This window comes from Suricata suricatta, chromosome 15, assembly GCF_006229205.1.
Source record: "Suricata suricatta isolate VVHF042 chromosome 15, meerkat_22Aug2017_6uvM2_HiC, whole genome shotgun sequence".
Lineage (NCBI taxonomy): Eukaryota > Metazoa > Chordata > Mammalia > Carnivora > Herpestidae > Suricata > Suricata suricatta.
Genome location: NC_043714.1, coordinates 75,110,482 through 75,125,408, shown reverse-complemented (window position 1 = coordinate 75,125,408; position 14,927 = coordinate 75,110,482). Strand labels below are relative to the sequence as shown.

The 14,927-nt window shown below is 55.5% G+C and overlaps 1 protein-coding gene across 1 annotated transcript in view; it reads left to right on the top strand.

Annotated features, from left to right (window-relative positions):
• The window catches only part of TRAPPC9 (trafficking protein particle complex 9), a 529,205-nt gene that overhangs the window by 409,942 nt on the left and 104,336 nt on the right, over positions 1-14,927 (top strand). Inside the window, exon 21 of the mRNA XM_029923171.1 lies at positions 11,103-11,193. Within this exon, the coding sequence (XP_029779031.1) occupies positions 11,103-11,193 (91 nt within the window). The remainder of the gene's footprint in view (positions 1-11,102; positions 11,194-14,927) is intronic.

The window sequence follows — 14,927 nt, the reverse complement described above, 5'->3', positions numbered from 1 at the left end:
TCCAGGGTCCCCCAGGGAAGACTTGGTTGAGTAGCCACCTTTTCCTAAAACAGAAGACCAGTTCCTGGTAAACCTGAGTCACATGAATAAAGACAAGATCTCAAAAAACTGCTTAATGTTTTCAAATTGCAGTACATTCCCAAGTATCTCACTGCTAATGGTCTAGCGGAAGATGAGATGGAAGGTATTTTATTAACTTCCTGCATTTTCCTTGCATCTGGCTGTTTTTCAAAGATTTGGAAGCAACCATTCATGGTTCCCAAGACATGTAGAATATTAACAGAGTGTGCATGGAGAATGTTGTAAATAAAAAGGCTCTGCCGAAATATTAAATTTAATGAATAGTAATGCATGACTAGTAATAATATATAATCCTTGCACAGCAGACTTCACTCCTTAAAAGCAGGAGGACTCCCTTCTTGGTTGGCCGTCCGTCCGCAGCTAGCACAGCACATGGACTGGGTACTAACAAGTACTTGAGTCGCGGTGCGTGCGCTGCAGTCACAGAGGCACTCGGGGACAAGTGCATGTTGACTCATGCAGGAGAGACCCACTCTGGGGTCCATACACTGCAGCCAGGGGTGAGTAAAGGTGTGGCTTCTAGGCTGGAGACGGGTCCGAGAGGACATCCCTGATGAAGGGAAGTTTAAGCTCCAGAGGCAGGGGTGGGTCCCAGGCAGGGGGAGCACGGGAGTCAAGGCACCAAGACGGGAAGCAGCACCGTCTGCTGTAGGAAGTACTGATGGTTCCATGTGGCTGGTGCACATTCTCGGGTGCAAGGTGTGCGAAGGGAGAGGTCAGGGACAAAACCATGGGGAACTTGGATAAGCTTCTAGGGAGTCGGATTTTATCCCATGAGCAGCAAGTAGCCACAGCAGGATCTTGAGCAAGGGAGCAGTGTCATGAGCCTCCCTTTCGGAAGATGGCTCTGGTGGAGCGAACAGATACCCCCTCCACTGCTCTCTGGGCGCGGTGTCTCCAGGACATGTTTGTTTTGTATTGTATGATTGTGCTGCCTTCTTTGGGCCTTCGGTGTGAGAGCCGGCGAAGATGTGCAGGGCAGTGCCGGTCTGTCCCTGCCGCCTCCGGCCTCGGTGAGACCCTTGCAGGTGTTGCGTTGATATGGAGGGTCACTGCCAGGATTGGGGTTCCTGTCAGGCTGCAGGTGCCTGACACCCATTTCTGCTCTTAATTGTGAGGTGGAGGGGTGCCTGGGCATCCGACTCCTGATTTCAGCCAGGCCATGATCATGGGATTGAGACCCACCCCTGGTTCTGCACTGACAGTGTGGAGCCTGCATGGGTCTCTCTCTCTCCCTCTCCCTCTGCCTCTTGCTCACACACTTGCACGTGGCTCTCACACACTAGGTAGGAAGGCAGGTAGATAGATAGATAAAATGAGACAGTGGGAAACCACAGTGTTGGTGGTGCTCGAGCCTGGAGTGTGGAAAAGGAGTACAGAACGAGGCCTCTCTGAGCATGGGAGTCACTCATTATATTTGATTGTGTGTCTTCTGTAAGCATAGCCCCCCCCCCTGCCGGGCAGCTCTTGTATGTGGTGGGCATGAGACTCGGACATGTCCTCACCTGGTGTCCTTCAGGGTGCTGGCTCATCATGGACTGTACACTCAGGGGCCCGGGGGCACAGCAGGTGCTCAGTAAATGGTCACTCACCCAAGCTTGTGTGGGTAGTGATGTGATGATAAACTGGCCCAATAGAGAGAACTTAAAGCGACCAGTATAATTTTTTTCTGCGTTATTCTTGGAAAAATTTACTTAGTTGACTTTTACTGCCTCTCAGCTCCATAGATCTGAATTAGGGACTTAGAGGTAGGTAACCTGGTCATTGCCCCCAGGGTGCTCACCCTGGCTTAGTTGGGGAATCAGTTATGGCAGCAGAGGCCTGGAGCCTGGGGCAAATGGTGCTGCTGTGGGAATTAGGAGGAGCCCAGAGCTTAGGGATGGCCTGCCAGGTTCATGTTGGCGCTCATCATTGGCCAGCTTGGGGCTTTTCTTGCCATGCAGGAACCATCCTCTCTCCTTTCTCCTCACCCCTCATTTTAAACTCCCCAGGAGGGGACCTCACTTATACATGCCATATAGTGCTGGAACTGGATACCACACTGGCTCATATGTAGGATGTACCCACACCCTTTGGGCCCAGGCCAATACTGCAGAATGATATGGGTGCCCACTACCCTCGGGTCCCACTCCAGAACTTCATGGATAACCTCACAGGAGGAAGAGTGAGCCATTTAGGGTCCAAGAGACTCTTGACCTCAGTAAGGTGCCTTCTGGGGCCCCATGGCAACTTGAGTCTATTGCTTTAAACATGTCTTGAAGGTGAGATCCTGACCCAGTCCATCTGCTACACTGTGGACTTAAGACACATCTCCCTGAACACATGTGGCATGTGTGGAGAAAGTCTGGCAGGGAATGAGCAGTGCACTTGAAATCAACCGAATGTGAACCTCACGCTCACCCTTGTTGGCTCTGTGGCTCTGGAGAAGTTTCTTACCAGCCTCGAAGAGATTTCCTCAATCTGACACTGTTGTAAGTACTGTATGAGATGGCTTGTAGGTAACATATAATACAGGCTCAGGACAAATAGGCAGGTGTTTATTGAGCACCTACTGTGTGCCAGGCACCTACTGGTGACCAGGGACACTTACTCTCCTAGGGCTTAGAGCCACAAGCAGTCCTCTGAATTCAGCTAAGCATTTGGGACAGTATGGCTCCCTGCTCCTTGACCTTGCTAGTTTGGGGAAGGCAGGACAGAAGTTCACACTGAGCAAGGTCCAGTGCCAGACCCAGGGCTTCCAAGGGATTGTGAGCCAGCAGCAGTGACTCCAGGTAACTCAGCTGTGTCTTTGAGGCAGAAGTGGCAAGCATGGAGGGCACCATAAAGCATATTTAGCATTCCTTGCTTGGAGCTAGATGCTGCCTTTGGGGGGCCTCAGAGGCAGAATGTGGGTTGTGCTAACCTAAGCTGGGAGTTTGTGTGTTCCTCTGCTTCAGGCACACATGTTGTTGATCCTTACATGTGGGTGTGGTTTAGGAGACCCACGAAGCCTGGGTTCATGCCACCAGGGGCTCCACAGTTCTGCTGCGGCATCATATCCTTGCCCTCCTAAGGGATAGGAGCAGGATCTCAGGACAAGGACCTACTGACTGCTTGGAGATGTGATTGCTGTGTTCCCGGTGACTAGAAAGGGCCTTAGAGGGAGGGAGCGTTTTCAGCACCAGGGAGAGTTCCCTGCAGGGCCAGCTCAGAGGGGGCTGACCCGCCCCCTCCCTGTCTCCCCCTTCCCCGGCCACTCTCAGCCCCCTGGCTCTGGCGTGACCCAGCGCTGTGCACAGAAAGACCCTTGTCTGTCCGGTGGAGGTCGTGAGTCCACGCCCAGGGTACTGTGATGAATTGGCCCGCTGTTTACTGGAAGCTGTCAGAAAGTGGGGTCCGGAACGGGGGCTGCACGATCAGACTGCCTGGGTCCTGCCACTTCACAGCTGTGTCAACTTTCTTGCTCTTACCTTGTGCCCAAGTTAAAACGAACTTTTTGAAATAGAAATAGCAGCCCCTACCTTACACCCACCAGGTTCTGAAGTCTTAATGATAGCATTAAATTGCAAAGATACGTATCACTTATTTACCAAAGGGCCTTTCTCATGGGAAGCGCTTTGGAAACGTTCTTTAATAGAAATGATGACAGGAATTAGACTCACCATCACCATTCAGTAGCTGCTGCCACCTCCGCCCTCGTTACGGGCGTGTCACGGTCTTGCATGTGCTAGCAGGTGATGCGGGCAGCTGCGTGACTGGTCAGCCAGCTTTGCATTTGTGTCCAGGCTCAGACAGCAGACTGTTTTTTGGTGGCTTCTGGGGCTGAAAGGGAGGGGGCGTGCATGCAGGTAATTAGGTTCATTAGCTCCACTGTATAATTTTATGGCTCACGTCCGAAAGCAAATTAATACAGAAATATGCTGTTGGAATGGTTTCCAGAGCCCCAGTGCCATTTGGCAACTTTGTAATTACTCATACGCTAACTTGCACCTCTAACTAATCATTTCAAAGCTTCGCATCCTGGCCCTGTTCATTAGGCACTATTTCTATTTTTCAGGCACCGTGGTGAGATCTGCCTTGAAAGTCTGGCATTTTTTTTTTAATTCTAAGAGGAAGTAGTATGCCATATTCTGAAGTCTTAATTTGACACCCCTGGAGAGAATCGGGAAAGAAAGAAACACGAAAATGTGTGTGTTAAACCCAATCCGCCAGCAACCCGCATGCTGAGCCCCTCTCCCTTCTGACCGGGTGAGGCGCGTTGACTTCTGTCAGCCCCTGCTCAGGGGCTCCTTCGCGCCCGTACCGGGTCAGGGCTCTAGCTGCTCCAGCGTTGTTCCGTGATGTTATTGGCAGAACTGTATTGTTGACTTTTTCTAAAATGTTTATTTTAAATATGTAAAATATGCACCTGGCTCAAAATTTTTAAAAAGAAAGGTGTTACCCTCTTGTCCGTCATCCCCACATGTCCATTTTCCTTCATTTCTTCCAGGGATTTCAGGATTTCTGTCTGAAACTAAACACAAACACATAGACTTTTTTTTTTACGCGAAAGTATTTTGTGTAAAAAGTGTTTTGCATCTTAGTTTTTTTCCTTTCACTCTTCACGCCTTGGAAAACTTTGCATATTTGTAGTGAACTTTCTCCTTTCTCCAGTAGCAGAGTGTGAGTCTTCTGCCTGTCTTCCCATAGCTTTGCCATCAAGGGGTTTTCAAACTTTTGGACTTTGGCCGGTCTGGAGGGTGTAATCTTGAGCAAGTGTCTTTCCTTTCTGGAGCTGCCATTCTGTGGGAAAGCCCGGGACGCCCAAGCTGCAGGAATCTTGGGGGACTCCCTTCTCTGTCCTCCCGGCTTCCAGGTCCTCGTCTGCACTTTGTCGACGGGCACAGCCCCGGGTTGAAGGGACCCTGGAGAACGCCTGCCACAGAGCCTGCCCCGACAGGAGCGCCCCCACACTGGTTCCCTTCCCCGCCCCGCCCCCACCCCTGGGACCCAGTTGTGTGTCTCTGCGGCTGAGACTTAGATTTCCTCCAGGAGCATGTTCTACCTTGGGAATCGGTCAGCACTCTGAGAGTGAATTTCTGTGAGCCCGTGAGCACGTGGGCCATCAGGTCTCCGCTGAAACCCAAACCAGAAAAAGCGAAGCTGGCTCGCTTTGCTGGTGCCGCACATGCAATAATGCTTTGCCTTCATCTCTTTGATTACAGTGAATCACAGAGTGCTGTGCACGGACACGGTCACGAGCTAAGGAACGGGGACTTGATGTCGTCTTTATGAAAGAGAAAGTAGCTCTTCCATGGTGGCCACAAAGGTAGCGAAGGGAAATGTAACTGCCTTTCGCCACTGCCTGGCACGTCTCTGGGCTCTAGTCCTCCATCAGACTCTGCAGTGTTTTCCCAACAGGGGGCTTGTCTCTGGATGGCACTGGGCCATGGTGGCAGGGAGATGCTGACCCGAGTGGGTGGCAGGGTCGTGGCTCAGGGCACCAACTCTGCAGAAGTGGTTTCTCCCAGGAAGGACGCCCCTCTTCCTGACTGCCAAGTACCTGCACGGTGGTCTGTGGGCTCACTGGGGATTGGCGTTGGCCCATTCTTGGGTCATTGCCCTTGGGAGGGAGGTGACCCCCAGGTCCTGCTTCCCATGGATCTTGTTCATTCAGGGATTGGAAAAGAGGAATCCCAGCACAGGCCTGACAGGTGCCAGCCCCTCTTGAGACCAATCCCAAGGGTCAGTCTATTGCCTAATATCTCTAAGTGCTCTCAGAAGGGAGGCTTCCTCGTGTTTCTCCCTGGTGGTGTCATGGCAGGTTGTGCTGCACCAGCTGGTTGACCGGCAGGGACAGAAGCAGACCAGCCACGTGCTGGCCGTGGTCAGGCTTGCAGGGCTGCGCGCTGGTCACGGAGGAGTCCACAGGACCAGGCCGGCATTGCCTGGGAGCACATTTGGGGCCACCTCGTGCCTCCTGGAGAGGGAGGTGGGGTCACGTTAGCCAAGAAACCCAGCCACGCCCCCTGGTCGTGCCCTGTGCTGCCGAGTCACGGGCCAGCCCTCATGGCCATTCTGCCAGTCACAGCAGGCAAGTCGCCAACCTCTCTGAGGCTCGTCGCCTTACATACTGAACTGTTGCAATGGCTGCATATGCCAGGCTGCCCTGAGGGCTCCGCAGGGATCCCATGGTGATGCCGGAGTAATCCCATCAGAGGGTCCTGCTTTCCTCGCTTTGGCAGTGAGTGTTGTGGGTGCCGCTGATGAAGGTTAGTCTCTGATGAAAGCCACCCACGTCCACATGCTTACAGTCACGCAGATGTGCGTGCATACTTTCATTCATTAAATGACATCAGCGTTTATTGGGCTATCGCTGGGTCCCAGGCATTGTGCAAGATGCTGGCACTTGCAAGAGAGAAAGGCGCTCGTGGCGCACCCAGGGAGACAGGTGTTGCGGCATCGGCGCCCGTACTCCCTGGACGATAGCATACATGGAGCATTTTTGGAGCACGCCGTTCTGTGTGCAGTAATTAAACGGGATGTGGGTGTCTGTACCCTGGCAGCGCGGTGTGAGTTAACTCATGGAGGAGGCGGCCTCACCCTCCTCCCGTGTGGTCCCTGTTTGTATTGCTTTCTGGCTGGTGACGCCCTCGGGCCTGTGCCTTGCAGATTCTCAAAGGGAGACCGGCCTGGGAGATAGAACCTGCTGGGGAGAGGCAGCCGGGACGTCCGGACTGTCTCGGATGCTTTTCTGGTTTCTTCTCATGAGAGCCCTGGCCTGAGAGGTCATTTTTCTCCGTGTTCCTTGGGCACTGCCAGGAGGGCCCAAAGTCGGGGTTTCTGTGGGGTGAATCCTGGGGGTGCCTTCTCTAGCCTGGAGGGAGGGAGTGCTGGTGGGGAGAGAAAAACCACATGTGGGGAGTCTGAGGGGGCAGCACAGGGCAGCTGGCCCTGCCCGGCCTGTTGCCACTGGACTGTGAACCCCCAGCAGGAAGAAGGGGCATGGTGAGCTGCGCTCTGGCCTGGCCGCAGGCGGGCACCCGCATGTGCATCCATGAGCAGGCACACAGCCACGCCCCCCGCCCCCCCACCGGCCCCAGCGAGACTGAACTCCTCGGGCGGGTCTTTGCCCCCGGTGTGGGCCAGGCCCTGCGCTCCCCTCTCCAGAGACGCTCCCCACCCTTCCCTGACTGGAGGCCCTTCCCCTCACGTCCCCCACCTGGGGAAGGAAGTTAATACGGCGTCCCCCGTCCCCCGTGTTAGAATTAGAAGACTCAGATCTGTGTGTTGAAAGGAAGAAATAGAATCATTCAGTCATTATCCATGGAAATTAAACACTGTGCAATGTCACGGTCATTAAGACAGAGGCCTTCCCGGCAAATGAGTTCTTAATACTGAGCAGCTTCCCTTGAGAACATTACATTTCTGGCAACTGAGAGCGGGTTGCCATTTACCCAGGCGTGCGGCGGTTTGCTCAGACAGCGCCGCCGGGGCGCCGGTGTCGGGCAGGCCCGTTCCCTCAGCTGCCGTGCGAGCAGGTGGTCTAACCGGCAGGCCGCCCCTCTCCCTGCCCAGCCAGGTGTCAGTCACACACAGCCACCGGTGTTTTCTGAACCCCACTCTGGGCCTCAGTGCCCAGTTCTGGGGAGAACAGGTTCCTAGGAGCTCAGAGTCCATGTTGGAGCTCCTCCTGGTCCTAAAGGAGAGAACGAACACAGGCCCTGGGTGGCCTTGGGCCCTCTCCCCATTCTGCCCGGGACCCCCACTCAGCCTGTGAGTGTGATCAGGGGCCCAGAGCCAGAGCAGGGCTCAGAGGAGAAACTGAGAGGGGGCAAGGCTAGCGGGAAGGGCTGAGAGGAATTAGTCTTGGCGTGAGGCTCACACCTGTCTTTGCACGCCCCTCCCTCCCCGTGACAGCCTGTGACCGGTCGGGTGAGCCCCTGGGCACCCAGCAGTGGGGTGGGGGTACTGAGTGCAGGGTCCCATCTGGGATGCTGTGTGCCTGTCCTGACTTGGGCTGGGCAGGGGGCTGTGCCAGTCGCCTTGAGGTCCAACGCATCCCAGACGCTGGACTCTCTGCTGTGCGGGCACTGGAGCTGAGGCGTCTGGTTGCCTTTGGGAGGATGGAAACTGGTAGGACCCTCCCCAAGGGGCTTCCACACCCCCACCCCCTGTGCCGAGAGGTGGGCTCCCCTCGCTGAGATGTGGCCTGAGGAGGGAAGGACACTGAGCAGCTGTAACCCACCAGGGGCCCAGGACATCTGCGGGCTTGCTCAGGAAGGCTGCCCCATTGCCACTTTGAGGGAGCAGGGCCAGCGGGGCCTTGGGGCCGGGTACGCGCTCTGCCGCTCACTCACCCTAAGGCCTGTTTTCTGTTGGATGGAGAGAAGTCTCCAATGTCGCAGTGCCTGCCATCCTGCTTCCGGTCCGCCCGAGCTTGCTGACTCCGCGGCCTCGGAGACGCGGGAGCTGCCCGTGGCTGGTGCTGCGTGCTTGGCTTCTCACCGGCCACGACGGCGTCAGGGTCCATCCTCGCTGCAGTGAGTGTCGGTATTTCCTTTCTTTCGCGGCTGACTTTCCACTGTATGTCTGGAGCGCACTGTGTGTGTCCGTCCTTCTGTGCACGGACGCTGGGGGTGAGTCCACCTTATGGCTACTGTGATCAGTGCTGCCGTGCACCCGGCGTGCAAGCGTCTCCCTTCTGAGTTTCCACCCAGAAGGGGGTAGCTGAGGCAGCATCTTCTGTTTGCCGGTCTGCCTTCCCCTACGCCCGTGAGCTCCTTGTGCCTTGGGTCAGGCCCAGCTCTGCGTCCCCAGCCACCCGAGGGCCTTACCCTGCATGTGGTCTCCAGGAGCTCCTTGCTGACCCGGTGGGGGAGTGAGGCAAACGAGTCCTGGTGCCCCCATCGTCATGGGACCACACGACCATCCAGTGCCGTGCAGAGTCCCCGGCAGTCACACCGTCAGGTCTGTACGCGTAGACCGTGTGTAACGGGATGGTGACAGTTGCATCCGCGGAGTTCTTCTCAGGGAGAGAATTATCTTTGGAAGCAGCTCTTTGGTAAATTGCCTGTGGTACAGTAAGACCCCCAAAGGAATCTGAGGCAGCAGCAGTGGGGGCTGACTTCCTGGAGTGGAGGTTCTCTCTCTCTGCTAAAGGAGGGAGGCTAACACTCACAATAGGGGACATTTATGGCATACTCGCTGCGGCCAGGACTGCGGCTCCCTTCGCTCCTCAGGACAGTCCTGTGGAGTTCGTGGGCTGTTAACGCCCATTTACAGCTGATGAAGTTCCTGGGTCTCACAGCCCCTGGGCTGCGTGTGGAGGGCTGTGGGCTCCCCTAGCGCCCGTCGAGGATGCGTAACCATCCTGAGTTTCTTTATTCATCAGACAGTATCCACTGAGCAACTCTGTGAACCGGGCCCGGTGTCCGCAGGGACAAGGGCCAGTGTCCAGGCTGAGCACCGAAAGGCGGGCACATCGAGGTGGACTGCCCCAGAGACGCCCAAGCCTTCAGAGCAGGGCCAGGGCCCAGGGAGGGCTTGGGAGTTGCAGGATGAGGGCTGGGAGAAGCCCTTCAGGCCCAGAGCACAGATGTGGGAAGCATGGGATCCAGAGAGCCCACGGTATTTTAGAAGAGTTGAAAGAAGTTCCAAATAGCCGAAGAATGACTTAGACGGGGGCAGAGGACCTCCGGATGGAGGACTTTAGGGTGGGGAGGACCTCGGGACAGAGGACATGGGGGCGGAGGACTGGGGGGTGGGGAAGACCTCGGCACAGAGGACATGGGGGTGGAGGACTGGGGGGTGGGGACAGTCTTGGGGCAGAGGACATGGGGGTGGAGGACTTCGGGGTGGGGAGGACCTCGGGGCGGAGTGAGAGGCAGGGATCCCAGCATCACTGCACCGTCGGCCTATTTCAGCAGAGGCCTGTTGCCGTGCGTGCTCAGCCCTGCCCACTCGAGCTTTCCTGGGTGCCCGGTGGGTGTCTCCTCACTCTGCTCAGGGTCCCTGCGCCCAGACACTCCTACCCAGATGATCACATGCCCCGATGTGCCAGGCCCTTCGGCAAGAGAGACTGGGAGCTCTCCTCCCCGTTCCCTCAGGCTCCTGAGCCCGCACCTCGGCCCTGGTCTGCCCGCCGGTGTGGCTTTGTCCCCGCACAGCTGTCCGCAGGCTTGCTGAGCACAGCCGTCTGTCCCTGTCCTGTCATCGTGCCCTGGATGCAAGCCTCCCAAGTTCCAGGTCACGTCTGAGTATTCTGGCCTCCTCCACGCGTGTCCATCCACGGTTTGGATTAGAGACACGACGTGTTTGCTGAATGTGCTTAATGTGCTAAAAGCAGAAAGAAGACGGTTTTCTTTTTACTTACCTAGTCAGGGAAGAATGTCAGGACCTAAATTCTTCCTTTTTGATTTTGACTTATATTCTGCGGCTTTAATTTACGTGGGAAAAGGGAAAGAGGTTTGTGGATCTGTTTCTGAGAGCCGCATTAGCTGTTTAATATTAGCGCCCAGGAGACACCTGCTTTCTGCATTTCTAAACCTAATTTCTTCATCCACTGATACTTGCTGAGGGACTGACTCCTCCGTTGTGAAGGGGCCTACGCGAGCCCACTCGTAATGAGATGTGCAATTACATCAAGATGCACAACACGACAGACCGGAGGCCAGCACGCGGCCAGCACGCGGCCAGAAACACACTTGGTTTCGTTGAACAACGGGCCACGGTCTGCTTTATTAAGGAAAAACAGCTTCCATTTTCGTATTTCCCCCAGCAAGGGCAGCTGTTCGATTAGAATAATCCCGATGGATTTCCCTTCTTTACACGACCGCGGCTTTACCTGATTGCGGTTGAGCGGGGAGGCCCTTGGCGTGCTCATTTGCCTGTTTTCCACACTCAGGTCATGTCTCGTGGTTGGTGAGACCACCGCTGAGATAAAGGGGGACATAGATCTGCTGTGGGAGGTTTCCTGTCTGGGAGTCTGTAGAAGGTTCCAGAACTTCTCCTCCTGTCCCTGGGGCTCTGTGGGAACAGAGTTTTCCTTGACTGGCACTCACCCCTCCCTGAAGCGCACAGGCGAGGCGAGCGTGGAGGGGCTCCTGAGCCAGCTCGTCCTGGAGCACCTGCAGCTGGCTCCTCTGCAGTGGGGTGAGTACCCGCCGCTGCCCTCTGGGGACGCGTGGCCGTGCGTCTTCAGATGCGTCCTATCCACGCGAACCCGTGGAAGGGTCAGCGCCCTCCAAACACGCACGTGGCGATGGGTGTCGGCTCTGGCTGCTGCAGAGTCTGACCTCCTCCGCGGCAGCACTTGACCTTGTCTGCGCAGATGCATCTGGGTCCTGAGTGATGGGTGTGGTGGACGCGCGCAGGGTGCACCGCCTGCGCGCTCCTGCGCCGCTCCAGATGAGTTTTGACAGCTCCTCACGGGTCTGCATGGAAGGGTGCGTGTTTGGTAAACACCCTGCCTGGGTCCTCACCCCATGAGTTCATCACGATTTAACGCCGGGGACCGTCCACCCAAGTGTGTGCTTCCTTTTGCTCCAGAACCTTTCACACTGGCCTGCACCTTTCCAAATAGCAGTCAAAACTGTTTTGTTGAGAAGCAGACTAAATGCCTTTTTGTTGAAGTGAGAGGCTTTATTATTTTCTGGAAATGGTTTCATGATGTAATCCGTTTTAGGTCAGATGTGAGCAATCAGTTTGTGTGTGGAGGGGGAGGTATTTTTTTTACCCCAAATATTATAAATTAGTATCAGGTCTTTTCTCTGGTTAATGAAAGTCTGATCTCCCCTTTGACCTGCTGGAAACACATGGGAATTGTCCCAGGGGCTTGAAGAGAAAACCTCTCTCCTGCCTTCCCTTAGTCGCCATCAGTTTGCGAACTGCAGGGGTGGCTTCCCCTCGCTGCCCAGCACCCTGCCCCCACAGATGAAGGCTGGCGGGAGCCTGCGAGCAGCCAGTGTGCTAGCAGTGAATGGATGGCATTTTACACCCGGCGGGGGGGGGGGGGCGTCCAGCCTGAGCGGAAGGAACGGGGTGTTTCTGCGGAGAATCAGTGTCTGCATCGCGGGGGGCTTCCCTCAGCCTAGACACTTTGGTAGTTGGAATGTCCCATCTCTGGGTAACCTGGACACAGCCAGGTGTGTCCACTAGATGCGGAGAGCTGAGCAGGGTCACACACCCAGGGCCCTGCCTCCACGGCTGGGACAGGCCCAGGGAACCAGCCCTGTGAAACAAAATACAAACCTTGTGTGAACATACCGTGTCCACCAGAAGAAAGAACTTACTCAGGGCCCGCACAGTCCACACCCTGCAGTGGGTCCCAGGGGGTCCGGACTGCTTCCAGAGCCCACCAGGAGATCCTGCCTTTGTGCTGGATTCCTTGCAGGTGTTTTCCTTTTCGGTCCGGTATCAGTACTTGGGTCAGCTGTCCTACACATGTCATTTGCGCACCAGTATGTGGTATTAATTATGTTATCCTGGAGAGGATGCATGGCTTTAAAAAAAACAATCCTAGGTCCTGGAAAGCACCGTGCCAAGTGGCATCACCGGGAAGGGGGTGGCGCGGCACCACATCTGTCATGTCCTGGGGCGCTCCCCCCCCAGTTCTTGTACCCACAGCGTGAACCCCCCCAGAAACCGCACATACGGTCTTCCTGGTCCGAGTGTCATAATTAATTCGACTGTTACTGTATCTGGCTGTTTCCAATGAACATCTTCGTGCACAGATTTTTGTTAGAGTTTCTGAGTGGACCAACCATGTAGTTTGGAGTTACTGCATCAAAAGACATGAACATTAAGTCCCTCGAGTTGTTCTGCTAAGTGAATATGTGACTGTTGACAGTGACGTGGACATTGTGGGCACTGGGCTTTCTGAGGCTACTTCCTCTGCTGTGTGTGAGCACAGTTGTGGTGCAGTGGCCCACGAGGGACCACGTTTTGTCCACAGTGGGGCAAGGTCTTCCTCCCTGGCCACTGCACGTGCCAGCGCCCACCCTTCTGTAACCCTGCAGCAGGCCGACGCTTCGGGGCCTGCACTTCTCATGGCAGGTGGGGGTCTGCCCCGTCCCCACCCGTGACTGGGCGCTCCCACCATTCTGAGGCTCCCCTGCCCCGAAGGGGTTCAGACTGCTCGGCACAGGTGGCCTAGCCCAGGTGGGCCCTCACATGCCTGACAGGTGCTGCTTGAGCTTCCAAACGCTGGTGCACTTGGCCTGGGCTGACAGAGTTCTCGCTCTGACTTCGAGCTTGGAGCAGGCTCAGGTGGGCACCTCTGCGCACAGCCTGTGACCCTGACCGTTTTGTGTGCGTGTCACATACCAGGCGAGGTACGGGGGCTCCTGCTGTCACCTCTGATACCCTTGCATGCTGCATGTGTCCTCTCAATGAGGACACGGTGACTCGACCACGTCAGCGGTCTTGTCCGGCTCCGCCGGCTGGGAGGTGACTGGTCCAGGTTCAAAGGCAGATGCCCTCTCACTGGAATCTCGGCCTTTACACCAGATGACTTGATAAAAAACAGTATATGCTCACCGTGGAAAGCTCGGCAAAATCAGAAATGTGGTCAAAGAAAAATCACCCTTTTCCTACCCTCCAAAACAATCTCTATTTCATTGAACTTTTGTGTATTTCTAAGCCTTTTTGCTGTCCTTGAATTTAAATTTTGTGTGTAGAGATGGCCATATCGTATTTGTACTTTTGTGTCTTTTTGTTTTATTTGACAAAACGTAAGTATCTCCTGTGTCACAAACCTGTTGCGTGCACGCCACTAAAGGCCCAGCTGTAATTCCATCAAAGGGATGCGAGGTCACATAGCACTTGTTCTGTTGGATGTTTGAGAGGGTTCAAGGTGTTCATTTTTCTGCACATTCCGTGCAGTGCCTTGCACACAGGGCCTTTCCGTGTTGGGTCAGTCCCTCTGCAGGGAATCTCTGAGGTGGTTAATATTTTACGGGTCTGCGGTTGTGGAGCAGACACATTTGCTGCGTGGTGTTGTGTCACCTGGCGTGGATGGGCACACTGTTGGCACCAAGCTGCCGTGCGTCTTGGTCCTGGCTCTGCCGCTTCCTCGTGGTGTGACGACGTCCTTGTGCAAGTGGACGAGTTCTCGGAGCCCCGGCCTCTTACCGAGGACTCGATGGCACCAAGTCCTCGGTGAGGGTTTGCAGAGACGGCTGTGATCCCGGCGAGGTCGCGCTCCTCTGCCTCTCGGGTGGGTGGGGGACCGCTGGGATTGCTGTGTGCCTGTTGGCCATGGAGGAGAGGAAGCTGGGATTCTGGGGTGCATCCAGGACCTTCCGTGGAATATCTGGAGCCAGAGCAGGGCTGAGGCAGGACTTCAAGTGAGCATCATCGGGCGGCCACTCCCCAGGTGCTCCTGTCTCCATCTGGAAACTGCCCTGCACGTTGGGCGGGAGGAAGGGGTAGGTTGCAGAGCCCAGGGTTCCCCGACTGTCGAAGGGCCAATTCCATTCCGGTCCATAGGTGCCGCATGGTGACAAATGAGGCCGAGCCGTCTGTCACTCTGGTTTCAGTGTCCCACTACTGTGCCCCCTTCCACCTCCTTCAGCTGCCTAGAAACATCAGTGATGGTCCGTACTTTCGTTGACGGCCTGGGATACAGATTAGGTGCTGGCTACTTTATGCAGCGGATATTTTGAGCACGCATCCTCCAAATCATCAAGTGCATGCCGCCGTGTACTCCAGCCCCAAGCTGTGATGTGTAGGCAGCATGCACGGGCGTGAGGGTCACGGGTCTGGGGAGCAGAGACACATGGGACTGGTGCCCTGCCTCAGGGAACAACCACTGTCACGTTTGGAGAGCACGTTTGGTCCACACTTTCCATGCGGTCCTTCTGACCCGTGCAAGCCTGTGAGGTCAT